Source organism: Eurypyga helias, unplaced genomic scaffold, assembly GCF_000690775.1.
Source record: "Eurypyga helias isolate BGI_N326 unplaced genomic scaffold, ASM69077v1 scaffold1391, whole genome shotgun sequence".
In the NCBI taxonomy this organism is placed as follows: Eukaryota; Metazoa; Chordata; class Aves; order Eurypygiformes; family Eurypygidae; genus Eurypyga; species Eurypyga helias.
The window spans coordinates 26868-54788 of NW_010231264.1; the positions used below are offsets into that span (position 1 = coordinate 26868).

The 27921-nt window shown below is 44.1% G+C and overlaps 1 protein-coding gene across 1 annotated transcript in view; it reads right to left on the minus strand.

Annotated features, from left to right (window-relative positions):
• LOC104516595 (synapsin-3-like) overlaps positions 1–5485 on the minus strand; it is a 26755-nt gene extending 21270 nt beyond the window's left edge. The window contains exon 1 of the mRNA XM_010160976.1: positions 5169–5485. Coding sequence (XP_010159278.1) covers positions 5169–5485 — 317 coding nt within the window. The remainder of the gene's footprint in view (positions 1–5168) is intronic.
• Positions 5486–27921: the final 22436 nt, after the last annotated feature.

The following is a 27921-nucleotide window of genomic DNA, read 5'->3' on the forward strand; positions in this document are numbered from 1 at the left end:
CTAGCATTCTGTTTTGCCCTCCAGTCACACTTGACATGAGTTATAGGAACAGAAATACTCAGTCCTGGGTAGACATGGCTAATGGATGAAAATTAAGTTTCTCAGCCAGATCTGTGAAAACATAAGTTTTACTGGTAATTTTTTTTCAAGTTATAGCCACATAGTTGCACAGAACTTGTGAAACCTTAAAAGGTCACCCCTGTATGTTAAAAGCCAGTTCATGATCATTTATTGTCGGTTACCACCATGTTAGATGATTCTGAGCTTCTTATCAGGAAATATAGACAAAACTTTGCAATTTAACCTGTAAATTCTTGAGGTCAAGCTTGAATTATCAGTGCTGAATAATAATAATAATGAAGCTCAAAGCCAAAAGCTAGTCCAAAACCTCTCATTATGTTTAATTGAGTTAGGTACTGAAATATTTCTCTGAATGGAAGCCTTGCTATATCATCTTCAACCTACTGAAAGCATGAAATGACTCATGACACTCATTGAATATTTTTTAAAAGGGATTCCTTGCAAAAAAATTAGGATTTAGGAAGTTCCATAGTACAAAAATTCAGTATTAGACTGTTATTATTTGACCAATTATATTTTTGGACAAACTGCATATTTAAGGCTTGATTTGTCATGTACTGTCAGAAGTGAAAACAGTTTTTTATAAAAAAGTGTTGATAACTTCTTCTGAACAGTATAAAACAGTAATCCTGTCAGAACAGTTCATAATTAGACCTGAATCATGACATTATTATTATACAAAGAACCATTTCAGTTGTATTAAGAGGATTTTGTTCAGTATTAATCACAGTTTTCTTCCTTCATCTTGCAATTTTTGGAGACAGTATGTTCAGGCAGATTTGGCTGTAAAGTAAATGGAAAGACAACAAATGCAATTCTGTGCCTCCTAAAATATCCTCTGTGACTGTTTTTTCTGCGAATCATGGCACAATTCACATGTGTAGAACTGCCACACGTAGCGCACGTGTATTTTGTGCAAGGCAGCATGTAACAATGTTTGCATGTGAAACAGCCTGGAATTTGGACAAAACACACCAATGGCTTTGACAAGTGACATGAGATATTTCACAAATGCAACCAAGATATCTAACAAATGCAACAAGAACCGTTATGCTGTCTGGTCCAAAAAGCAATGTTTTTAGCTTAATTGTTAATAGGAGCCTTAGCTGTGCTTGATACTTCCCAAATAAGCTGTTTAAACACGAAGCATTAGGCTAGAAAGCTGAGCACTTTCACAGAGGATGGGGGTTAGCGATTCACAGGACTAAATCCTATTTGATCTGCTGAGAAATTCAATCCAGCAAGGGCATGATTCTACTTAATAGCGTGTCGGGCGAGGAAGTGGCCAGAGTTGGGACATTTTCCTCCTGGCTGAGGTCGGGCTGCTGGAGCTGGCCAATCTGCCCATTACATGGAGTCCTGCCATCCCCCTTCCCACATGGTCCCGCTCCCTTTTGCTGAGCGATTGCATGTGTGCGCATGTATTCGTGTCTGAGCTCCTTTTTTCTGGCAACTGCTGTGGGTGAGTTGTGGATGCATTTTTGGAAGTCTCGTGGGGCACAGATATTCCCAGCCCACAAGAAGGTGCCTCATTTCCCAGGTGGAGGCTACCTGGCTGAGATACATACCATTAATGACTGAAGAGAATCTGAGGTTTTCCCTAGCATGCCGATGCATGGATACTTCAGTGCTGTGGCTGCCTCTGAGGGCTGCCTGTCAAAGCCAAGGGCATGAGGGAGCTGTACCGAGAGTGTTTTCCTCTCAAGCACATCCTGCATGTGGCGGATTCACTGTGTGCTTCCTTGCAATGTGCTAGAGCAGGGTCTTGGAGAAGGATGGAAAATTTGTCAAAAAGCTGGTGGTTTAACAGAAAGCTGTGTGAGTTCCCTTGCTTTTAATAGAACATACCTTTCTTTTACTGCTGCTAATGCAAAAAGCAGCTGATCATATTCTGCAGGGTTCACATTATTTTTATAGTACTTTGCCTTTAGAATAAACCAGAGCATATTGCATGTCAAGAGTGGTAAGGATTTTATGGAGTAAGACAGGCTATGGATTCCCATGGATCCTCTTCACTTCCTCCAGACCTCTGAGGGAAATTGAGTGCTGTATTGTACCATCAGAGACATAGCAACTCCTTAAAAATAGAAAGGATTGCTATTTGTCACTTTAAAGTGCATTCAACATGCACTTGCCTATTTGGGTTGTTAGAGCATTTCATCATGCACTTGTGCAACACCTCATCCTAATCCACATTTGCAGCTCTTTGCCTCTGTTGTAATACAAAGAGTGATGATAAATTCATGTCTGGCTTGGCAGTGTTGCTACAGTCTCCAATTATGAGAAAGTATTTTCATTTAAAGAGAAACCAAATGGCAGATTCCACTGTCTCTCTCCCTTCCTGCCTATGAACAAGCTAGTCCTTGTTGTAAACCCCAGGTAACATGCACTGGGTAAAGTGGCATTGTGGAAGCCCCTCGTCCTTAAAATAAAGGTAGCGCTTCAGTAGTTATTTCTTGGGGATCTTTTCTACTAGACTGAACTATTTGAAAAAGAGAAGGAAAGGGTTTATTGAAAACCAAATACAAAGGTTTCACAAGTAGCAAGAACCAGAGATGCATGCAGAGATGAAACACATTGCAACCATGACGTTTCTTCCAAACCCCAAATCACCAGCACCGAAGTAACAATAGGTTGTTGCTTCCCATCCAAAGTCTGAGACTGTTTCTGTACATGATGAAGAGAGGACAGCCAGAACCCCTAGATGATCAGCTTCTTCAGCTGTGCTCTCACAATGCAAACACTGATGCCTTGGGCTGGTCAGCTTGAGCTCACATAACACTCTGGATGAGACCAAGAAGATGACTGGCATTGCTCAGAACTACCTTCCCAAGTATAAACACCCATGGAGCCACTGCTCTCCAGTGCTGCTCTCAAGGGCTCACTGAGTTTCCCGGAGACATGAAAACCAACTGCCAAGTAGCACTCCTGGCCTACTGGAGTGGTTATACTGGTATGCTCTCTCAGAAGGGACCTCATGCAGTAGCTAGGCTAGGAAAGTTTCTAGGCATGTGTTTCTGTCCATGCTACAAAGATCCATGGAGAACAGTGGCAGGTAAGCGTTAGTAATGTTATTTCCTTGGTTTTCACATCATACACATGTCAGGATACAGTCATGAATGTATACACTAATTTGGTTCAGTGCCCTCACAGCCTTAGAGAGAGTGAAGGCGGGGAGCCTTTGCAGGCAGCATTATTGGTTATCTGTGAGCCTTTGGACAGAGACAGGGAGATGGGAAGGATGTAAGGGGTCTCCCATCATGTGTAGAAAGTGCTAAGTTACAGGCAGCAGAGGGATAGCAGGATGCGTGGAGTGCTCACACACGAGCGGAGGAGTGAAGACAGCGTGAGTAGCCATGCCTCCTCTTTATACCTCCCAGCTGCTGCTCCTTGGGTAAGTGCAGCTCACAGACCACAAAGTCTGCAAGACAAGAACAGCAGCTGGGAGGTATAACGTCAGGGATTTGAACGCAGTGTGTATTTTAAAACATGAAAACACTGCAAGAGTCCAACCCCTCCTCGTACTTCCCCCTGCCTAGACTACCTTCAGCACCATTAGTCTCAAGGGAAGACTAGACTGGCCTTTGAGCTAGGGTTTTCCTCTCTGATTACAGTGTGTGGACTAAGCAGTGCCGGCCCAGCCCCAGGTGCTAGAGCTGTGCGTTAGAGGCACTCCCCGCCCCAGCTGGAGGATGCTACGTTAAGGGACTGCCACCTGGCAGCATCTTCAAGGAACTGCAAAAGGCTGAGCAGACGGAGGTCGGTGAGCATCCGGCCTTCCCGGAGACTTGCAGGTGCACCCAGGAATGAGAGAGAGCAGGGCTGAGCCAGACTGGTGTTGCCAACTGATTTATCTGGCATTAAGAGGCTGCTGCTGTGATAAAAGACACCAGGCAGATGAAACATTTGATATGATGACCACCTTATCAGGGACTTTCCCACACTGTTAAAAAGTTGATTTTCCTTTGAAAAAAATCCCACTGTTTTCTCTCTTATCTCAAGTTGGCTGAAGAAGCCTGACCCAGTTGTACTCCGTATTGCCCCTTTTTAGCTAGCAGCTAAGCTCTTGCTTTGTGAAGATACACCTGGGAAAACAGGTCTCACCTTGTCCCCACTCTCCTGGGAAAGCAGAGAAGACCAAACATGACAAGTTTACCACAGAGTGGCATGGGAGGAAATGAACAATAAGATAAACACTCTTGGCCAAGACCTGGTAACAAACTTCTTACATTTTGAAGCCTTTTGCTACCCTTTCCTTTTTTCTGTGTTGTGACAAGCTGGCAGATGAAAGAATGAGCATCTCCTCAACACATGCTCAGGGCTTTCCCCAAATTAGGTTTCTCAGTCACCTTGCCTAAATCTTTCTAAACCAGCCAACTTTGACAGGGGGCACACTGCAAACACTAAGTCATTTCTCTCAGAAGACTTCAGTTGCCCTACCCTTTGGAAAGTGTCCTTTGCTGTCTAGTATCACAGGAAACAAACTTCCAAACTTCTGTTTGTAAAAGGAGACCTGCATGAACATGCAAATTTGAGGCTTATCTGAGCCTTTTACCAATAGCCACTATGTTTAGCAGGTGAATGGACTCTAGACCAGCTAATGAACTGCAGTCATCACTATTGATAGTAGTTAGCTTGGGTTATCTTTTGTTAATTTATGTACAAATTTGCACAGAGGGGAAAGCTGGAGAGGAATCCATTTTCACTTCTGGAGCTGGCACAAACCGTAGGCTAAGGGCCTGAACCACATCACCACTAACACACCTTGAGCTGTGACCTCTTAGGACTACTGCTAGATGTGACAGCACAGCTGAGTCTGCTGAGCCAAGAATGTCCTATTCGTACTCATAAATTGAGGCTATCAAGAAATTTGACAATGGTGCCAAATGAACATTTTTTCAGGCAAGATCTGAGAAAAGCCTACACTTACTCAAACCACTGAACAGACACTGACCTGGGGCCAGAGGTGGCGACCTCTGAAGAACTATCTGTATTCCCCCCCTGCAGATGCCTCATGCCTCCCAGATCCCTTTCATCCCCCAAACCTTGCGGAACTGAATTCAGCAGGGAGGACCAGGATGACTTACCATTCTGTGTGTGCATCATCGATCACCAGGAGGATCTTGGGCTTCTGGGCCACAGGAGGTGTGGGGCTGGTGGAGTGGTCAATTAGTCCTGCAGCTGCTTGTGTGGTTTGCTTCATGGCGCTGGAGATGGAGCTGAAGATGCTGGTCCCAGTAGAGGAAGAGTGCGAGGGCTGTGGTGGCTGTGGATGCTTTCTCTCCATGGCAGGAGAAACTGGGGAGCTCGTGGAATTGTCAGGGCGCTGCAAGTCCATCATGTAGCCATTGGGCAAATTTGCCACGAAACTACTGTCTGAGAGACGTCTCCGAAGGAAATTCATTGTTGAAGCGTTGTGTGGAAACCTTCTCAGCAAGAGTGAGGCCGAACAATGGTGTCACCAGTCCCAAGGAATGTTTCTCTGTGTGTGTAGGGTACGCTCCTTGCAGCCCAGGCAGGCACACTTTCCCTCTTGAACTCTTGCTAGACAAATATGCCTTAGTTTTTCAGCTCTATTTTCTTTCTCTCCTGTGGAAGGACAATCAGAGACATGTATGTGAGATATGTACTGTGAGTTTGAGATAAGAAAAACTCTTTTGGCCATTTAAATGTATACCATAATCAACAACGTGAGGAAAAAGGACTACTGATTTCTAGTACAGCCAAACAGGTAGGACAAAGTATATTTTATGGCACTCTCTCTCATTCTAATACAGACCAGCCTACATTAGCTTAGGGGCTAACAATTCTGTAACTCTTCACTGTGGGGCAAGAAAAATTATTCTGACTGTAAATGTTAATTTTCAACAGACAGACAGCTTATTACTGGTATCGTGTGTGTTAGAAATAACACAAGCTTGTTACAGAATAACCACCAAATGATCCAACAGAACAAAAAGTTGTATCACCTTTGGCAGGCTTGTAAGCAAGGCTCCGCATTTAAGGAACAAATGTCCTAAATTGAAATAGCATGTAGAAAATAAACAGTGGAGAAATCCCCATACACATCTTGATCAAGTTCAGTGGCAGCTTCAAAGTACTCATTTCTGTCCCTGCTGCACTCAGAACTCAAAATCAAACTTCGATCCAGGTGTGTATATGTTGCTAGACATAGCAGACTACCTGATTTTTACAAGTTCATTTGTAGGACTTCTGCAGGTACTCAGACTGGAAGTTTGGCTGCCCAATGCACATGTTTATTTTTCTCCTGTTCTTGTTATTTTGTTTAGTTTTGTTTTAAGAAGAAAGGTCTCTTACTCTGCTCATCTTTGCCAGTGAGAAAATGAACACTGTGAAATATATCTATCTGTTTCTTTGCCCTTGACCATAGCATGATGACTTTGTTTTTACCTAGTTAGTAGTTACTTCAAAAAAAAAAAAAATATAAAACTGTGCCTTTAGGCACAGTCCAGAAATGAGATTTCCAGAGTAATTCCCCAAGACCTTTTATCTGCTGAGACAGCCTTTGAGTCTTGACCAGAGGCTGGTTGGTGAGATTTAGGGGGGAAAAAGAACCCCAAAACCAAACCACAAACATATTGCTTGTAAAACAGAAATGTTCTTCAAGACAGTCCTATCTGCAGCAAGAAACATGAGAGTTATCCCATATATCAAGTGCGATGAGTTACATGAATTCCTGGTATCATCATTAAATCATGCCCAAACCCCCTTCAAGCCTTTTTGAATAAGTCCCTACAAATACTCTGGCTCCTTGTGCTGACCTGCCTGGTTTGGCCTCCCTCACTGCCCATGCTCTTGTCCCAGGCTCCGATTGCCTCCTGATGGCAGGAATTGTCTTTGCTTAGCTGGTCCAAAGAGCTCAGTGTCTGCAAATCTCTCTCCCGGAGCTGTGACTGTGAGCTCATGGAGCAACCAAACAGCTTTCATAAAATAAGATGCCATATTTTCACCCATAGGCATTTACAAAGCTTTAGAGACAAAGGATTCAGACCTGTCTATGTCTGTACCTCTCCTAGCCCCCAGAGTTTTAGAGCAGCTCAGATGAGCCTGGCTGGAGAAAGCCAGCTACAGAGAGTCCCTTGGCACAAGTTCCCAAAAATCTCATCATCCATCACCACCCCAACCCCGTGGGCACAGGCTCTGTCTGGAGCAGAGGGCTCCCTGCTGAAGCTGCTGACATTGGCTTATTAGAGCAATTTTTCTTTTGATTTCTCAGCCCTGGCAGTACAAGTCCCCTGATTTTGCTGGAGCTTGGAGATAGTCTTTTCCCAGGGAACAGCTCAGGAAATCTTTAATGACTTCCTGCCACATTTACAGTTGATAACGTATCTTGAGGCATTGTGCTGACTTCCCGCCGGGTCCTGGAGTGCCTGGCGCCTGCACATCAGCAAATGCATGCACCAGTGAGCACTATAGCAGCACCGACTGTTTATGCAGCAATTATTCCAAAACACAGGTAACATATAGTATCCATGAATTATGAACTAGCCACTTACCTCATATATTCATCCACTTGGCCTACTCATATCCTATCGCAGTAGCTGTGAGTACCAGTACAGAGCCATCCACTGTTACTTGGCTGGGATGACTTTCTGGGATTTTTATATTACAGGCTAGCTAGAAAGGTGCTGTGTTGCCCTCTGCTCAGGAACTTGTGTTTTCTGCCTTACGTAATACAAGTAAGAAAAATCCCCTCACTTTAATGACAGCACACTAAAGTGTAGGTCCAGTCCTGGTTCAGAGTAGCATCCCAGAGATCTGTGTACTGTGAGAAGGGCTCCAAATGACGATCCTACTACTGTGTACAGCAATTAGGCATGCTCTCTTGGAGGACCTTGGCATTAACCAGCAAGAGGTGGGACATAATTTTGATACCATTCTCAGGAGAAGTGGTTTTAGGACGAGATGCCTGCTGGCTGCATGCTTTGCACAGCATCCGAGAGAGCTGCCTGTTCCTGCTGTGGCAGCTCTCAGCCACGGGAGGGAACCTGGCCCCACTGTACAGGCTGGACGAGGCTCTTTTCACAAGCCAGCATCTTTGGGACAGGGTCCAGCAGGACTTGCATGTTCTTGAAAGTGTTTCCCCCCACACTGCCAGGTTGCATGGCTGCTTCCTCCTCTGCGAGATTTGCACTCTCCAAAAGAACATGGGCTCCTTGCAAAGCAACAGCAAGTAAAATGCTGTGCAAATGTGTCTGCTCTGCCTTGCACTGTGGAAGATGGACATGGAGGCATGTGGCATAGGGTGTTGCAGGGCTGGGAAGGGCAAGAGTACCCCATGATGTGCCTGGAAGGCGTGCAGGTTTCCTCCACAACCCAGCTTCCCAAATTGTGCCCTTCAGTGAACTGTTTACAATAAACAATTTATCATACCTGTTGCAAGGCCACGACCACTTGCCTCGTGGACACTTTTAAACAACAATATTTATAGCGCCCCATCATTTTTTCCACTGTGAGTTTGGTAGCGGAAGATATTGCCCAGGAGATACTGAGAGCTGGCAAAACTCTTTTACCCAGAGAGTTTAGGACACTGCACTGAGGCTGGCGCTGCCTCTGCTTGCTGTGGAAACTGGGCTGTGTGCCGTTGGCTTGGGGATGAAGGATAGAAAACCTAAGCAACCGATGTCACAGGGAGATCTCCCTCCAGCAAAGCACGCGGTGGTTTAGGAGGTTAGGATAACACTGCTGCAGCAGAGAGTAATACCTGACTCCGCCCTGGCATGGGAGATGGTAAACCTGCCAGGGACTTGGACTCTGGGTCTGTCAAAATGATGGCACAGATTGTCCTCCTCTTATCACATACATTTTTCTAATAGGCTGGGTAATGTAATTAAAATAGACTTTCTTTTTTTAAAAAAATGAAGTCATTGGTGGCTTTGTTGTATTGATTTATCAATTGTCATTAGTGCTGCCACAGAGGAAATCTTCCCTGCAATGACAGTAGTGTAAACTGCCAGCAGATTCCTTTCCTTACTGGAAAACCTCATGGTCTGCTCCTGCATCACGTGCACTGGCTGCTATTTAACTTTCAGCAGTAGGTGTTTTCATACAGGCCCAGGCTGAGTGGGTTAGGACCTCGTTTTCCTACTGCTTGACACTCCCCACGGACATCCTGAGGGCTTGGCATGTCAGGCCAAATCCGGCTCTTTGAGCTCTCACAGCATGCACTCTCACGCAGCACAGCATCTACCCAGTGTACATACAGATCCTACCCTAGCAGGCAGACGAGGCTGTGACTTCAACAAAGCCTGGAGCCAACACCTCCTGCAGAAGCAAGACAAGTCTGCTAAGTGGTATTTTGTCACACCAGAGCCACAGGTAGGAGAGCTGATGGCTCTACACCATCAAGTTATACCTTGCCTCTATGCACACCACAGGCTCCCTATAGCTTACCTAGAGACATGCCATCTACTTAATGCGTGCCAGGCACGAACCTGGCCATAGGAAGGCCTGCAGCTCCCCTGCACAGCTGAAATTCAGCCCACAGGCTGCTTCCAGGAGAGGCAGCAGCTCCTGTTGAGCTTCTCAAGCTGCAACGCAGCAGCTGCCTCCCACCATGCAGGAGTACTCTGCTCCTGTGTAAAACAGCTGCTCCCGAAAGCTAGCTGAGAAAACTGCGGGCATCTGGGCTGTAGAGCTGCAGGTCAGGGGTCTGGGCTGTATTTCAGGATGGGGAAATAATAAACAAGGCAAGGGAGAGTGAGTGAGTCATGAAGACAGACAGCAGGCAGGAGAGAGGGGGAGAGGAGCGAAAGGTACAAGCAGAAAGGGAGGAAGTCAGTGGGAATCAGTTTAACCAAAAGACAACGTGGGAACATGTGGAAATCCCAGCCAGAGCACAGTCAGGGAATCTAAAGGAAACTATGTGAGCAGCTAAGCAACAGCAAGGTCAATTGGAGCTGACCTTGAAAACAACAGCAAAGTGGCTGGCACCATCAGCCCCTTACTAACATGTAGTTAAACTTCCTGGCTGATATTTTTGGAAGGGCAAGGGAGGGTAAGAAATCTGCTCCCTCAGGACACTGACAGCAGCCAGGCACCCACCTGCTTTTTCTCAAGGATATACTCCACAGAAATGCAAGTTATCTCAGAAAACCTGTTGACATGTGTTAGAAAACAAGAACAAAACGCTCACTTAAACCCCTGGCCGGGTTACTTTTAATGCGCGGTATCATCCAGAGGGAACCAGACTCAATTGGCTGGTATCTGTTAACTGTGCTTAGATCTCCTCCAAACTTGTTATCTGCCGTCAGCTAATGAACTGACACAACCACGCCAGCCTGCGTCTGATTCCTGCTCTTGACAGCCTCAGTGGAGCAATGCTGGGGGCGGGAGGATGGAAACCCAGCACGGAGAGATTATCCTCCCACCCCGCCATAAGGGAGCTGCACACTTACTCTGCCCCGTGGCAGACAGAAGGAAGAGGGGATGCTCCTCACCTGGCAATGGCCACTTACATACACCCCTCACATCCATTTTGTGGATAGCCTTCAGCATATGTTTGCATTCTAAGATATTCCCAAGGCTCCCTTTCTGTCTTCAGGCATACTGACGCAGTGTGGGAATGGATTTCTGTGGAGGGAGAGCCATGTTAGGGAGCTTCAAATCCAGCTGGATAGCTTTCCACATGTATTTTCAAAAAGAGGAAAGCAAGAGATTTTTTTATTATTGTCAAGCTTTCAGTGCTTCACTCTGAAGGGCTTCAACATTCCCAAGCTAAGCAAGAATCGAAAGCAGTATAAAACAATTAGTTGTGAAATTAGAACTTCTGTTGGGTTTTTACCTCATTTGCCAGTTTTTGACTCAAGAGGCTCACGTGTTCAAACATTTGTTGGTATTTTTTCAGCTGAAGTTCCATAAATCAGGAAATTAAAACAATAGGGGTTAGAAAAAAAGAAAGGAAAAGGATACTCCACCAAGCCCTCCACATTTTGTAAACCTGAAGTACATAAAAAAAATGTAAGGGTTGGAAAGACTGTATGGCATCCCAAAGAACAGAGGAAAGCAAAAAGTTTCCATGACGGTGTCCAGTTTGCAGAGAACTTTCCCACGTATCAGCAACGCGTTACAGCTCTAACGTAGAGACTGGTGGAAATTTTGCAAAGAATGTAAAACTACAGCACGGATTCCACCAAAAATCAGAGGGGTTTGTGCGTGCTGGTGCCAGAGACACTCTGGAAATTGTGTATCTGCTATGACTGACACCAGCAGAGCTGTGTCATCTCTCTGAGGTGGTTGCAAGAAGTCAGTACTCTGCAGCTGGAGGGGGTGGCAGGGAAGGGATGTGAAGGACAGAGATGCTACCCAGAGTCCTGAGCTCCCAGTTATGTGTTAGACAGCTGCTCGCCAGAATTTCATATGCTTCCCAAATTCCTTATTAACTTTCACCGCAGCAGTCATTTCCTTTGGAAATGTGCTCTTTAAGGATTTTTGCAAGATGTCAGTGCCTTGTGCATTCAATTTCTCTGTTTAGACTGATCCTCAGAGATGCCAGGAGGTCTCTTTGTCAGAAACTAATCACTTTTCAACATCCTTCATTAAGTCACTGATACATAATAAAGATGGAACAATACTCGTCTTAATGCTTCCTTCTTGTAGACCTTGGAAAACAAAGAATCGTCTCTACTTTCTTGGGTGGCTATTTAACTGCAAAAGTCTAGGCTTCACAAATCTTACTTATTTTTTTCAGTTTGCAAAGCTGTCAGTGCTTTCTGTATAGCAGTTTCACCATAGGGGGTTTTTGCCTTATCTGGTCCTGAAGATAATTGGGGTGTGCACACAAAACTGAGCACAGATTGGACCATTTCTCAAGAGCTACACACAGCACAGAAAGTGAGTTAATCTGTTTCCTCTTTTGCCTGTTATTTCATAATGGCAGGCTAGGAAAAGAAGAAAGAAAAAAAAAAAAGACTTTAAAATAACAAAATGTCATTGTAAGATCATCAGGGTTTCAAGTAGATTGCAAAGGAAGATGACTAAAGCCATGAACAATGGTAAAAACTTTTGCAGTGAAAAATAAATCTGAATATTATGATAATACTCTATGACTTTAATACCCCGAAGAAGAAATTATGATGTGCTACTTCTTAGAAACAATACATTCTTTCCTCATTTTATTCTCACTGTGGAAATCCTGTTGGCACCTAACGGCCACAGCGTTGTGGTAATATCCTCTTGTCAATGAGCTTAGAGAGGCCTTTTGTGGCCTGTCGCTGTTCAGTATCAATACTTGCTTATCAGTAAAGCCAGAGCCAGCTCAATGAAGCAGGCAGTATGAGGCAAAAAAATCCTGTTTTAATCCTTGAATACTATAGAGCCATCTCCATCTGAAAGTTAGAGGGGTTGGCATACTGTCTCCATTCCTTATTTCCCTAGAGTATTGTGGTCATTCCCATCCTGAGCAATAGCGACACTAATGCTTCCATTATGGCTAATACTTGCACACATGACAAAGTGGCTCCTCACAATTACAGTAAAGAAAAGGAAGAGACAAGAGTACAAAATGGCAAATTTGTAGAGATAAAGGATCTGCATATTAAGCAGATAAAATTGTAAGAAGGAAGCAAGCAGAGCTCTTAAGCTCCTATCTTTTCCCTTCCCAGTCTTGGATCTGATGCAGTTTATGTTGTGTGTTTGTTAGACATGCTCTAAGTTTCCTGCAGCAACCGTAGAAGTCCTGATTTCATGGTGATAAGAGTGAAAGCGGCACCAGACGCCATTAATAGAGCAGGGATTTCCTTCAGCTGAGAGATGTGTTGCTTTGAAGAGTGCTGATCTGAATAAAATCAAGAAGCTGGATGTATTTAATATGTAGGGCCTGCCAATATGCATTAGGGCTTGTCCAGATAAAAGATGCCTAAGGGACAGACAAGTTCTCAAAGGCAACTACAGCAGCCTGACCCGTGCTAATGGGGCTCCTGTCTTGATTATGATCACATGCTCTTCCTCATTCCTATACCATTTCCTTTCTACTGTATTTCAGTTCTGACACAATAGACTGGTCATTCAAAATGCAGGAAAACAGAATATTTTGTTATAATAGAGCTAACTAGATATCTTGGGGGAGCAAAGAGTGCTACGGGTCATGAAAGGGAAGAAGCAATTCACTAAGAGGTCATAACATACGGCAAACAAGTAATTATTAATTAACTGATGACAATAAGGATTTTCTGTTTGGAGTGCAAATTGTATTACTTTTCATGTATTTGTATGACAAAAATAGATTGCATATTTCCAAATAACGTATCTGCAACTACAACTCTGCAATTCTTGCATCAATGCTTCTAAGTAATTTTAAAATGCCATAGAAATTCAGTTTTTCCCAAATGTTTTATGGAGTTAAAAAGTCTTCCTTCAAACATCTGAAGTCTTCAAAACCATTTGTATTACTAGTATATTCCATCTAAATTTTGCTGCCATTTCCATCCATCCCTTTTCTCCTCCCCTGCATCATTCCAGACACCACCATATCCCAGTTTCCCAGATTTCTCCCACATGTCAGAGAACCTTTTACAGTACTTGAGATTTACCTGACCTGATGACATCAACCACAGATACCTAGATAAATAAATCTTGTGATTTTCCTTTGTATGGCAAGATGCTAATTTACTTTCTAACCATACGTGACCATCTCATGTAGCAGTACTTAGTACAGAGAGAAGAATAAGCTGGGAATGGGAGCACAGTTACTGACTTTTTTTTGACGATGGAAGAGAAAGGCAGAATTTTATTGTGTTCTAGGAAAGCTCTCTGACACAACTGTAAGATATCTTGATGACAAATTCTTTCATGTGATGTAGAAGTGATAGAAGATTGACTGGCTAGACTATTCCCACCGAAGAGGCAAAGAATATGGGGATTGGTAGATCTTGGTGCTTAGGGATATGGTTTAGTGACAGACTTGGCAGTGCTAGGTTAACAGTTGTGCTCTATGATCTTAAAGGTCTTTTCCAACCTAAATGATTTCATGTTCTTCATCTGGAGCACTGTATGTATCCTGCTGCCTATGTCTGTCTCAGGGTCTGTGATGACCAACACAAATTGTGCTGAGCATTCCAGGAAATGTTTTCTTCACTTTTTTTGTATGATCAAATGGGGACACATGAAAAGCTGTGTGGGTTTGTGTAATACATCCCTTTTGCTTGCACCATGTACCCACACACTTCTCACCTCGGCAATCCTCTCTCACAGAGCTGGACTGAGCACCCCAGTCTTTGCACTTATGCTAATGCCTGCTTCCCAGCTGCAACATCACAAACATCTGCGATCCTGCTCTAGAGTGCTTGCAGGTTGGAGCTACAAGCCAAATAGATCTGTAGTGCCAGCAGGAACCTGTGTAGGACAATCAGGGGGCAGGTACTGTACTTCTTTAATAAGGCACCTGGCCGGGTTTCAAATGCCATTTAAGAAGTTATGTTGACTCCAGATGAATATTGTGTTGACAAACAGTTGCATCACCAGAGGTGCGCTGCTATAATTAGAAAGTACATTTTAAAGCCTAATGATAAATCATTTCACTAACTGTTCTTTAGCAAGCTGTTTTATCTCCCAGTTCCTATCTGCTTGCCTATACAGTTTTTGCATTCATGCTGGATGGTGTAGGAACTCTCCATAATTGGCTCCAAACACAGAAACTATGTTTAGGCATGAAGCAGCAGAAAATATAATACGTGAGTGTGGGAACTAGAATAGATTCTGGACCCAGGCAAAGTCCTGAGAGAATAGGCTAGGAAACTGAGCCCAGGCATGGAAATGAAGCACAACGTGGTTTTAACAGAGCCCTCTGCCATCAGCTTTGGGAAAAGTGACTCAACATCAGCGCCTTGGTTTCCTCATTTAGAAACACAAGCTTTATTTCATACAGTGCAGAGATATTGTAAGGCTGAGCTCTACATGCCTGCATACTGCACCACTGAACCAAGCATCAGCATCTTCAAAAGCTCTGGTTCCCCTGCTGATCAATAGCTGAATTACAAAGCTTTTAAGAGTTACAAAATTGGCCAGCCCTATTTATGAACCCAACCACCAAGCCTTTCAAGGCCCCATGAATACATAGCCACCATGAGTGGAGAGGAGGAAAAAAAAAAAAAAAAAAGCTTTCTTGAAGGAAAAAATGTGGCACTCAAACTATGTTGTAACTGGGAATGTGAAGGATTGATCTACACAGCTATTTTAGTTTCTCCTTCTCACATACTAGCAAAACTTCTTTCCCAAGTCTGGAAAGGAGGAGAGGAAGGAGAGGAGGGGAAGGGAGAGCATGCTGTGGCTCTGCAGCCAGACAGCCCAAGCAGAGCACAATGGTAGGAACTCGAGCCACATGCATTGGCACGAGCTCTTCCTTGGTACATACACAAATACGGAATGACTGACCGGTTACAGAGAACACGAGTGTTGCAGCAGGCAGAACAAAGGGGGACATCCTACAAATCTCGGAGATGACCCGAGAGGCACACTGGGGGTCTTCCGTCCTGCATTTGTGTCCTGACTAGCAGGACAGGTAGGCAATTGCTATTTATGTATAATTACACAGTGATATAGCCACCAATAGAAGCAGTATTGCTAAGTATTCCTATTCCTCTGTGGGACAATCTATATCTGATCAGAGCTAAGGTGTGCAGTCCCATGTGACTGAAACTTACTGACAAAAGCCATTTTCACTGTGGATGTGTATTTACAGGAAAAAAAGATGTGTCCAAAAGTAGACTGTAAGAGCAGCTGAAGAGTCCAAAAGAAACTCAGCAGAGCTCTGAGCACTATCTGGAGAGCTGCCTTGCTCCACTGGGTTCATTTTCAGCTCTTGCTCAGCGCCGGTGCCTGAGCCCTGAGGTTCATAAAGGCCAGCAGGTTTGAAACTCTACTGCGTTGAAACTGGCCACCTTGAGACTACTGCATGGCTTTGTTACCCCTATGCAGCCACAGAACTGGTTAAAAAAAGCCCCAAACCAAACCTGGGGCAACAACTTCTTAGCTTCAAGGTTACTGATGCTGGCAGGGATGGCAGGGTGTTACCTACAGCATGCCAAGGAAACAGATTTATTCCCTGCGGCTTTGTGCAGAGCTACGCACCCATGGAGCCTGGCCTCCCTGCTAAGATGTTGAGCCAAATTCTGTCTGCACTTATACTTGCACATTCAGTGTTTTCCGTAGGCTTGAGCTGAAGTACAGAGCTGATCTTCCTCTGCATGTTGTAGTGTAGCAGTCAGTGCAATAAAATACACGAACATTATTCTCTATTTCAAGACTGCACTCAAAAAGACACCAATCTTAAGGTTTCTGTGGACAAAAGGAGCAGTTACTTTCCCTATGGTTTTCTTTTTCTTATGAACTTTTTACATTGAGCAAGTCACTTAACTCCTGTGTGCCTGATTGTATAATGATACTTCTGTTAAATAAAGCATGGAAAGGCTTAATTGGGTCAAGTTTGAGAGAGACTGAGATGCAGAGTGATATAAATACAGATTGCAGAGGTGTTCTGTAATATACAAAGTATCTATGGCAGATGTTTAAAATTAAATCTACCTGGAAACTGTATAACTTTTTAACGTGGAAGAACACACAATTCTCAGCTCAAAGGAGAGCAAGTCACTGGAGGTCCAGTTTCAGAGCTCATCACTGCAAAAATTGTTGTGGATACCCAGATGATGTTAATTGTGTACAAAAGTAGTTTATGGGTGACCTTTTATAAATAAGCCAGGTTAGACACACGAATCTCTGTCCTCTTTCCTATCTACTCCAATGCAAATACAGTATCCAAACGTGACCCAGTGACAGGGTTCGGAAAATCTGCTGTCACTGAACTCCATAGGAGTAGTGGATCACCTTCAAATGTTGGTGACAGTCCCCAGGAGCTGCAGGAAGAGCCCTGGGTTCACTCCATATGGGAATCCACATGTAAAACCAGGATAAGAGGTGGTCGTATTGTGAGCACTAATAATAATGTACACTGCATGATAACAAATACATAAAAGTCCTTCACTATTATCAGCTTAATCACTTGCTCTCTGCTTGCTTCAGCTCCCCATCATTAGTATCTCATTTCTGAAAAAGGATAATTGCTTTGGATCTCTTCAATTACTACTTAAGCACTGCAGAGCACTTGTAAAACACCAAATAGATTTCAAGACTAGGATCATTGAGCCTGGCCTCCCATGTAGTGCAGCCTGTGTAGGTTCTCCCAACAACTCCTGCTGTGAGTTTATAATTTCTGATTGAAAGAACAGCTCCAAGGCTAGTTTGTAAATACTCACCAGTGTGGTCCAAACTAGCCCTGTGTCTAAGCCATTACGACTGCAGCAAGAGCAAAGCAGCAGTTCCCTGAAAACCTGAGTGAAGGAAACATCATTTCATCCAGCTGTGATGATTCACCGGCTTCAGCAGGGACCATATGATACCCCAATGCAGAGACACTTGCTGAAGCACCCCAGAAGAGCCCAGATGTTCACGTGGTAAAGCAGCAGCTGTCTGCTGGGCAGCTAGATCTTGAGCAGCAGCTGCTGCCACAGCATATCATCTGCAAGGTTAGTCAGTGCCTGGCAGCAATCCCTACCTGAGCTGATTTGTCAGTTTGCACTACCCTGAAGGTTGAACAAGAAGCATTGCCAAGCGACACAGTAGACAGCAGCTGGTTTGTCGGCCTTGCCCTTGCCCTCCCTCTACCTGCTCATCAGTAATCTCATGGCAGACCCCATCCCCTGGGTTTGCTGCAAGCCACAGCCCACCAAGCCTTCTTTGCTAGCAAGCAGCAATGAGGCTGCAGACTATGATCAAATTGTTGGTCTTTGCTGGCATCTCCATGCACTCACAGCACCTGCCTGATGCTCCTTAATATTACACGAAGCAGCAGCAGGAACCTTCTGGCTAGAGAAACTCATGGAAAACCTAGTTGGTAATCCAGTATTTCCACCTAGTAAGTATAACAAGTGCTCTTGTGTTAGCCAAGAGGAAGTGCAGAACCTGCTCTTAGGTAAAATGGACACCCTGGCTGTATTTTGGGTTTCAGAAGCATTCTTTAGAGGCTGACAAAGATTTCTTGCTAATAATTATTCCTTTCTCCCCCAGCTGCTAGTCCTGAGAATACCATGAGACAAGCAAGTGCTATGCTGTCTTCATAGCCTTCAATGCTCTACCACTAGGCAAGCATAAAAATATACATTTGGAAGATTAGAAAACTAAAGGCAACCTCAGGAGTCTATTACTTCTTCACCACCCACTCTGCTCTGGGAAAATATACTGGTCTTACAACATCACATGAAGGTAACCATCTGTTGCTTTCATTAGTCCATGATATGGGAGCCTCTGGAGAAAGTTACAGTTGTAGATGCCTCACTAAGAATTAAAGCCTGTTGGTGTCTTCCTGTTTTCAAGCCAGAGGTTCCTCAACACATCTGTCTAATGACCAGAGGGAGAGAAAGACAGGTGGGTAGAGGTAGGTGTAGATTCTTCTGAATAGAAGCATTAAGGTCTTTTCAGCCATGGCTGTATGGGAGGAATCAGAGCCCAGGGCAACATACAGACCTGGGCTAAGAATGGTCTGGTTGAAAATATCTGTATTTGTAAGAGTAGGTTGAAAACCAATCTGCTCATTTCAAGGGAATTTTGCCATTTCAAAATATTTTCTTCTCCTAAAGAGGACAAGAAATATTCCAAAATTTCTTGTGACATGTAAATGGATTATCAAATGCCCCATTCATTCATAGGCTTTCTTTTCTAAACAGTTTTTCAAAGATGTCATTTCCACAGCTTGTCTCACAGCCAATGAGCTGTGGTCTTTCAGTGGAAAGATGCTGCACTGAAGCATTGCTGGCTGGCTGACTACTTCTAACAGTAGGCTTGGAGGAGCATTATGAGGTTTGGGTATCACAAGTTAACAGCATGCTACTGTTATTTATTCCAGTCAACCAAAGCTGGCCAAAAAACTTTTCTGTCTGAAAGATGGAATGCCACAGCAATGCAGAAGCGCATGTCTTTTGTCTTCCTCAGATTACTGCATGACTTGTACTGGAGCATTTAACCAAACTCCAATACTGTGTGCAAGTTAGCAGAACACAGCGTTATAGGAAAACTCGCAATGCTACTTATTTAACGGGCAATTATCTCGGAAAGCAGAGAGTCAATTTCAAGCAAAATTGTCATCAACTTCAATGGGATTCTTGCTGAAGAGCTACTTAGAAGTTTGGTGTTTGGATCTAATCACTCTATCTGACGGCAGTGGAAAGCAGACGATCTTGCACAGCTGGCATGACTTTTGCGGGAGATGCTAGTGACTTCAGAATATCTGAGACTGCTCGAGGTAACTAAAAGCACTGTCTTGCTCTTTCTTCAGGATGCTCCTAGGGAGGGGACAATAGTTACGCAGTCTGACTGCAGGACTCAGTAAAAGAGGTGGCACTTTCTTTCAAGGCAGAGGCATGACATGTAAAACCAGAGGCCTGTGACCAATAGTCAGAGACATCAAAGGATCTTCCTGGGAAAGAAATCCCTGCACATTAATAGGGATTGTCAGCTCTAGCTTGACAGGCTCCATCTCCTCTTGTGCCTCATGTTTCTTAGGAGCTGGTGTGTTGAATGGCCTCAAGAAACTCGTACATGAAACTGCCCCTGTGGGGAACAGCAGGGGAAGACCTGACTGAAAGGCTCTGTTGAATTATTAAGGTTGCCCAGAGTAAGCCAAGGTAACCTTCATGCTAATTCCTGACAGCCTTTTTCAGTTTTATTATAAAACAGCACCCCCCTACCTCGCCTACTCCTCTCTCTCCCGTTAAAAGGAACTTCACAAGCCTGCTGAAGTAAGAAAGTCTGCCCGCAAGATTAACTAAATACACACAGGCCTATTTTAGATAGATGCATCAAGCTAAATACGGCAGATTCCAGCTGCTGGAGGGAGTGCAGCATTTCATCCAAACCCTCTCGCCAAAGCACATTAGTGCTTTAGCAACCAGGAGGGAAACACAGGCACTTTCATCGTTAAGCAGCAAAACTGAGAACTTCAGGGCTAAAAACCAATAAATGCTTCCCAACTTGCTGCATTATTTGGTTCTGTCAAGCCCACTTCAGGAAACAGCTGGGTGCTGAGCTTGTTTTCCTGCCGATGTGTTGTATCCAGAGCCCCTGGCAGCTGCCTGTGATGGGCACAGTGCATCAGAGGTGCATGCAGGGACTCAGGGACAGAAACACCCCAGTCCATCACCTCTGAGACCATCTGATCATTCTTGATCCCCAACTTCCTTTTTTTTTTTTGTCCACTGCACTGGTGACCCTAAACAAGTGTGCTCTGCTGATAAGTTGAATGTCATAACTCCTAATTTTCTTGACTTCTTTCTCTAAGAAGGATCTATATTTTCTAGCATCTTCCTCTGAAGTTTATCAGATTGATCTGCACAGTCACATAAAAGTGTTTCTGCAGCCAAGAAGGTCTTTGACTTGTTCCTGGGCTGCAACATACTACTGGGCTGTTCAGCAGTACTCTAAACCTAGCAAGTTACAGATTAAAGTGGGGGAGGAAGATGACAGTGCAACAGATATGTTCATTGTATTATACAAAAGACGACAACCAAACAGGCCAGGATAACCTACTTTAAAAATACATTTTATCTAAAATAAGAGTGTTACTATATTTTAAACAGATTTTAAAGGTCTGAATCATCTTGGAGCTGAATGTTCTGCTGCTATTGGCTTTGCTTTTCTAATAGTCCTGTGTAAATATGCTTCTGTTAGCTTATGAAGTTAATTTAGTGCTGGTGAAAGTCTAGCAGTCCTTCTAGATTAAAAATATTTTGCATTGGCTATATAAGAGGTGTGGCAAAAAAAAATTGTCTGTTTTTTTTCCACCATGCTTGGAAGTCCTGAATTCCGGTGGAGTGGGACTTTTTCCATTCACTTGGATGGGAATGATGCATCGGGTAACATCTCATTCTGCTCTAAATAACGTGAACAATTTTAGCTATCACTTTTACCAAAAAGTGGCTTATTAGTATCCTTTCTTGAACAGCCTTGTGGTTTTAAAGGGCTAGGACCAGCAAGTTAAAAAAAATATTTCCTTCTGTGTTTGTGCCATTGCCAACTAAGTGTAAAATTAAATTGTAAATAAAAACATACGGCTTGAGGTAACACACTTTAGGGACCTGAAAAAACAGCCATTTCAAATCATGAAGTCTTGGCTGAGGACACTGGTTATCATCTTTTAAAAGGAGTTGGTATGTGTTTGCTCCTGTGCATGAGAAGGAATAAGGAAGCCAATGCTTCTCCCATGTTTCCTAGTTGAAGTATACAAGGAAGAAGTGTTGGCTATGGTTCGTGCTGAGAGCAGGAAATAAATCAGCCAAACCCACATTGTTTCATAAAATTGAAGTGTTCTTCTTCAGAAGTAAAGGTGTACTACCCCTCTCCCCCACTTTGTACAGCTCTTCACCTGTTTCTCCAGTCCTTTCATTTTTCTCCCTTCAACATGAACTCTGTCTTCTTTTTCTGACCCACAGGAAGATACTGCTGCTAATATTCTTCAAGCTGGAGTAACAAACAACACAGCAGCTGTCTTGTTCAGATCCCAGACTGATAGTATACAGCAAAATTTAATGTGCCTTTAAAAATTACTGCAGTTATTCTCTCAGACGTGATTTGAAGGCAATACTCCCAGTTTCGGGAAGCCTGGAAAAGAGGTCTTTCCTATCCCAGCCAATCTACTTTGTCTGATTCCCAGAGTGGCCTGTGGTGGGCTGTCATGGGAGGTAAACAATCTTTCTTCCCCTTCATGTCACTCTGGTGGCAATGCAGAATTGAGCCCTTTGCAACAGAGCACTGTCTGCCAGGACAAAAGATCATTTTCACTGCGAAGGCCACATCACAGATGTTTTCTCCTACTTTTCCAAGGCCATCTCATTATTTTTTTCCTCTTTATGAGCAGGGTCTAAGTTACAAGCATGTGCCCTGGGCCAACTTTCCTGTGGCCAGCATAGTCTGCTAATGGCAGCAAAGTCCTACTGCGCTCTTGCTTTAGTGTTTGATCTGCCCAGACACAGAGTAGGGTTATTTCTCATAAACAGACAATAGATGAGTGCCTGGAACCTGACAGCCATTAATACAGACATCATTAGTTCTGCATAATCACTTAATTTTCCTTGATAACAATACTGTAAGTATCTATGAGACTACAGCTCTAAACCAATAGCAGATCTGCTGCAATTGCTAATCAGATTTCTGCTGTTTGCCAGCATTCAGGAAGAATTCCTTTACATTTTCTAATCTCTAGATGAGGTAGAAGACTACAATGACAAACCGTGAAGGATGGAAGAAGTTAAAAATTATCCAGAATGGAGAGGGAGCATGACTTCCCCACTGCTTAAACACAAAGGAAATCATTTTATCCCACGAATAACAAGCATATCTAGAAATTGGAAGGTTTCCATTTGGTCTTACTGAGTCTGTTTGAAAACTTATGATCTGGGGCTTTGTACCCCGCTGGGGATGCAAGCCATCTGAAAACATGGAGGCCTGAGGGGAGAAGACAAACACTGTAATGAGAGAGGGGGAGGGATACAGGAAGCAGAGCAGTGACGTGGTTTATAACAAAATGCTCTTAGAGCAGCTCTGCAAATGCCCTGGGTGCTTTGATTGACATTTCGAGTTAGCAGTTTCACCTACCAATAGATTATCAGATCAAGTCTCTGCACCTTTATCAGCTATTAATTGTATCTGGGCCAGGACAGCTATTTGTTATGCCCATCTGGGAATTCTGTGCTTATTTGCTTATCTATTGAAGTGGCAGGAAAGGGATTTTTAGCTTAAAAACTTTAACCATTCCTCCTCACCCCCCCTTCAAACATCCTAGAGTGTTTAATGCAAAACCCAACATTCTGGAGACTTACCAGACTGATTAAAAGTTGTTCCTACACCTCTACAGACAGAGCAGCATCCTCTGAGGGGAGAATGCCACAATACATTACACCAGGCACTGTGCAATAAAACACAAACTCACTGCTTTTTTTTAAAGGAGGATAATCGTGATTTTTTTCTTGCTAGAAAGTGCAACGTAAATAACAAATACAAGGAATATTTTAGAAGGGGGAATGAGATTTGGAAGATGGAAAAAGCCTGAACTGTATGTTAAAATTAAAGCAACTATCCTTATTATGGAGGAGTTTTGAAAGTTAAGGGCTCTACATTTCAGTCCTCTAGGGTAGAATTTGCAATACTACAAATCCCATAAGACCAATTGCTCACATATCACATGCTGCCACCCCAAAACCCAAACAAACACAAACAAACAAACCCACTACCACCACCAAATAAAAGAAGAGGAAGAGCAGAGAGCCAGAGAAAAACGTTGCCCATTCTGGGGCAGAAAGGATGATGTGGAGGACACTGTGGCTAGTTTGCTGTAATTAGCGTTAACATCAATAAGGAGCACGAGTTTTGCATACCATCATGCCCCTTATTACTAGAATACATGACCTCCTAACCTCCACCCAGGAAAATGATATCATTGCATGAATTAATCATCTGGGCAATTAATGACAAAAGCAACCGTAGGTTTCCAGCACAGTCTCTGGCACCAGTGAATTGGCAATGACGTAAGCTTCCCTGGGAATACGCTGGCGTTTTGCCCGCTCCTGAGCCTCGCTGTTGATTCTGAGGGCAGAAGCAAACAATGTAGTCACTCAACCAGCGAAAAACACTGCAAGCAAATGCCAGGCTACTGCCACTGCAATGTCAGGGGGATGCTTCTCCTGCCACCCCCTCTGCGCCTCTCCCTAACAGGCAAATGCAAACGGTTTCCTCTGATGGACTCTCCATGTGATGTAGTATCTGTCCCCTTTTTAGCAAGGAGAGCCTTCTGCTTTAGATCTGGAAGCTATGTAGCCTTTTGGAGTATGAAAATAAGCAAGTTATTTAATTATTCCTCTGTTGCTGGGGCAGACACAAGGAAGAGAAGTTTATTATACTGGGGATTTTATTTTCAGATGGCAAGGTTTGTTTTGTTTCATTTCTTAGCTCACTCTGTTATGCATGCTTTGAAAGTTGTAGTCAGACTCGACCATGGCCAAGCTTTTGCTAACTTAGAGGAGCTGAAGGACAAGAAAGAGGCATGAGAAATCAAGGAACAAAAAGCTCTCTAGCTTACGGTATATGCCTTGTCTCAGACTTGGTTTTCAGTCAGCTGTTCCAGATGTGATGAGGACAGCATTGCTCCATCCTATCAGAAGCTGCAACTTGCTCTCTTTGGGTTTTCTATCATCACATACAAATATCCTCTCTGTAAAGTGGAGCCTTTTTGTACCCATCCTGCGTGAGTGCCCCTTCAGTCTGCCTTAGGGTGCATGCACAAGCTGTGAGAGAGCCGGAGGGGGGTGTCAGACTCAGCCTGGCACCCCCAGCAGCACATCTCAGACTTCAGTAGAGCTTGTGGGCAGAGAGTAGATGTGAGCAGGGAGATGCTCTCTGATGGGAATATCAATCCTGTTTGTATTTTCTTATTTTTGGGCTGCATGACAAAACCACAGACAAGAAAGGAGTTGATCTAGGGAAAAGTTAACCCCTGATATAAGAGATTTGGTGTCAGGGAGGAAGGAGAACTTATTTGGGCAAGCAGATTTGGTTAATCCAAGACAAGCCATTTTATTGCTTCTCCCTGTGGGGGCTTTCTGCCTTATTGCTCTTTTTGGAGGGAGCCTCTGGCTATTGCTTTCTGAGCAAGCAGAAACAGCATACCTCCCTCAGCATTCATCGTAAGAGTTCCCAACTGAGATGAGATATCCACAGGTGAGCAGTATCCTTGTCTCAACGTTTTTGTCTGGATGCTAGCTTAAAAAGAATGAGGTGCTGAAAACATACGAAAAGCAGCTAAACATGTTAATGCCTTACAGCAAGCTGCAATCCCTACTCTGGTTAGTGGCTGGGCTGAGGTTACCCAGTTCGGGACAGCCTTGTTTTAAAGGCTTGCAAAGATGTAAGCTGCAAAAGTGCAACTACAGCATCATCACTGCAAACACCATTCCCTGCCTACATGGCTTAATGCCACTTGTCACATTTGTAATCCAGCTTCCCCCACCTGCCCTGTCTGTTTAGCAGTCACTTCTAATCAGACCAAAGGCAGTGAAACAAAGGGAAGAGCAGGGGCTAATTTGCTTGATGTGCCCCTGCTCTTCCAGATAACGTTAATCTGTGGGCTCTAACCTGACCTCAGAGATGCTCACCCTTTCTTCTCATCATTAAAAAGTGAGATGGCAAATCTGTGGAAGCAACTCAATAGGTTATCACTTTAGGAGCTGGCAAACAGGATGGTTTGATCACCAGTTCTCCTAGCCAGTCAGATAACCTGTCCTGATTCTCTCCATGCTCTCCAGGTGTAGCTGGCTCAGCAGATAGGATTAATCCACTTTCCTACTCACTTGCACACTCCATGTTAGAGAATCTGATTACACAGATTGTTGTCAATTTATCTCCACCTGCCATGACTAATGCTCTGGTCTGACCTCCTCTTCCCCATTTTCACATCTCGCTGCAGATCTGATACATACACAGACACAGATGCACACACACTTGCTCTTTTTTGCTTGCAAACAGCTCACCGAGAGCCTCGGAATTTCCATTTTCAATCAAACCAGAAAGCCCTCCTGGTTTCCCCACACTGCCCATGAGGTAATTTCTCCCTTTTGACTCCTCTCGTTATGTTTATAATGCACAAGCTTCATACGCTGCAGCTCTATCCCCATGAAACACCAGCATCTCCGTACAGACATGCACACAGAATATGCAGTGTTACAAAGCCCTGCAGCAGATATAAAGACAAAGGCACACGCTACACGCACTGAGCAAGTGCCACCACACACATTCCTGTTCCCTACAAACCCTGCAGGAAAACATTGCCTGCAGAGTGCTGTCCTATAAACAAAACCACCCTTGCAGCACAGGGTCATTCTGGCAAATCCCGTTCCCACTCAGTCCCTTACCTTTCCTTAGTCTGCTAATCCGGGGGCCCTGGACCTATTCGCTTTCCCTCCTGCACGCAAACTGCCAGTCCCTCCTGCTTCACATTCACAGCACACTAGCAGGATTCACCGTCATCCCATTCTGCTGGATCCTTATCGCCCTATTGGCCAACGCCAGACAGTAAATTCAATTAGGCTCCTCCTTATAACTATATTATCACAGGAACAGGATGAATAATTTAGTAAAACAACAAGGGTGTGCAGGCTCTGGTGTCACAGGCTTCACCCCCACTGGCAGGCTTTTATCAAAGAGAGGCGGGTAAAGAAACCAGAATCCGTCACTCTCCTGAAAAAGAGACCTTAGATTACCCACTTGTATTTCCCATTCCATCCCTCTTCTCTTCCTTCCCCTAAAGCCATGTCATTCCCTTTGTATTGTTGTACATCCATCTCCAGCCCACAACACAGTATTTCCCTAGTGAATGGTCAATCCTATCTCAGTGGATGCAGAGATTTCTGTCCAGGCAAAGCGATGCTGCAGCACGTCGAAGGCTTTGCCTCTTTCCTGAATGCAAGATGTGGGAAAAGAATAAAACCGTCAGCAGAAGGGAGTGACAAGACAAGCAGATCACAAGGAAATGGGAGAGTCTGCCTTGTCTCATGCTATCTTCTGTTCAGCAACTGCGTCGTCATCCCATCAGTTCAGACACCCAAGGGATGCAAGTACACGGTTCCTGAAAGAGAAAGGCTCATAGACGCCCCACTTGGGGACTGTGATTTCACATGCCTGCGCTGGGAGTTTGATTCAAAAAAAAAAAACAAAACAAAAACAAACCCCAAAAAAACCAACCAACCAAAAAGGCAGTTTTCCCTCAAAACAAATGACTAAGCTGTTCTGTTTTGTCCTTTTTTTTTTTTTTCTGACCAGAAATGTGTAGTGACAACTACCTACACTTATATTTCCCAAGAAGGAGTTTTCTCAAAATGAACACTGTTGGGTTTTGATTTTTCTTTTCCTCCCTCAGGTATCTCTGCTTGAAATGTTGCAGTGCACTGCAGCTTCTCTTAACAGGGTCACGGCTATCTCACCCAAGTCTCAGACCACCTCATTTACCTGAAGAGTTTTTTGTTATGGGACCAATGCTCGAAGTGGAGGAACTCAGTGGGACAACCCCTCCCACCCCCAGGTCAGACCAAGCAGCCAGCAGGGCTTTTTAAAGATCCTTCACAGTAATATTGGAAGTTATTGCTAATACACATTCATGCACACTGTGTTTACAAACAGCCGTATCATTCCACAGTCACTGGAAAACAGACAGGATGAAGAAGCCATCCCTCTTCCCTTAGAGCTTATGTCCCTTGGAGTCCAAGAACACCTCTTGCACTCTGCTTTCCCTGTGCTAACATTTGCTCAGCAGAGTCTATATACCAGCTATCTTAGTAATGCGAGGTTCAGATTTGCACAAGAGACCAAACTCCTTCAAGCAACTCCTACACCGGCGCTCAGTTTGGCTCATCTCCCAGGACTGGCTGGCTGGGTAGCCCTTAGCTCTGCCTCTGGAAGCAGCAGGGTCACGAGGTTGAAGTCAAGCCCGTGTACCAATATAGCTACAAAGGCAGATCACCGGCAAGAAACCAGCAGTTTTCCTAAAGGCAGTATCTTTCTTTAGGCACTGCCTTCATGGCAAAGGACCTGCAGGAAGCTGGGACAATGCACAGCTATTACCACATTCTAAGTTGCTGGGCTGTCTCACATCTGTCACTGTCCCGGTGCAGGATGGGGTGTCATGCTGCCAGGAGAATGGCAGATGCTTTTGCCTTTCCCACCAAGTTCAAGGTGATCTGAGGAGAGAAAGTAATTCTTGACCAAGTTTTTGTCTTTGCTTTGGATTTCTTT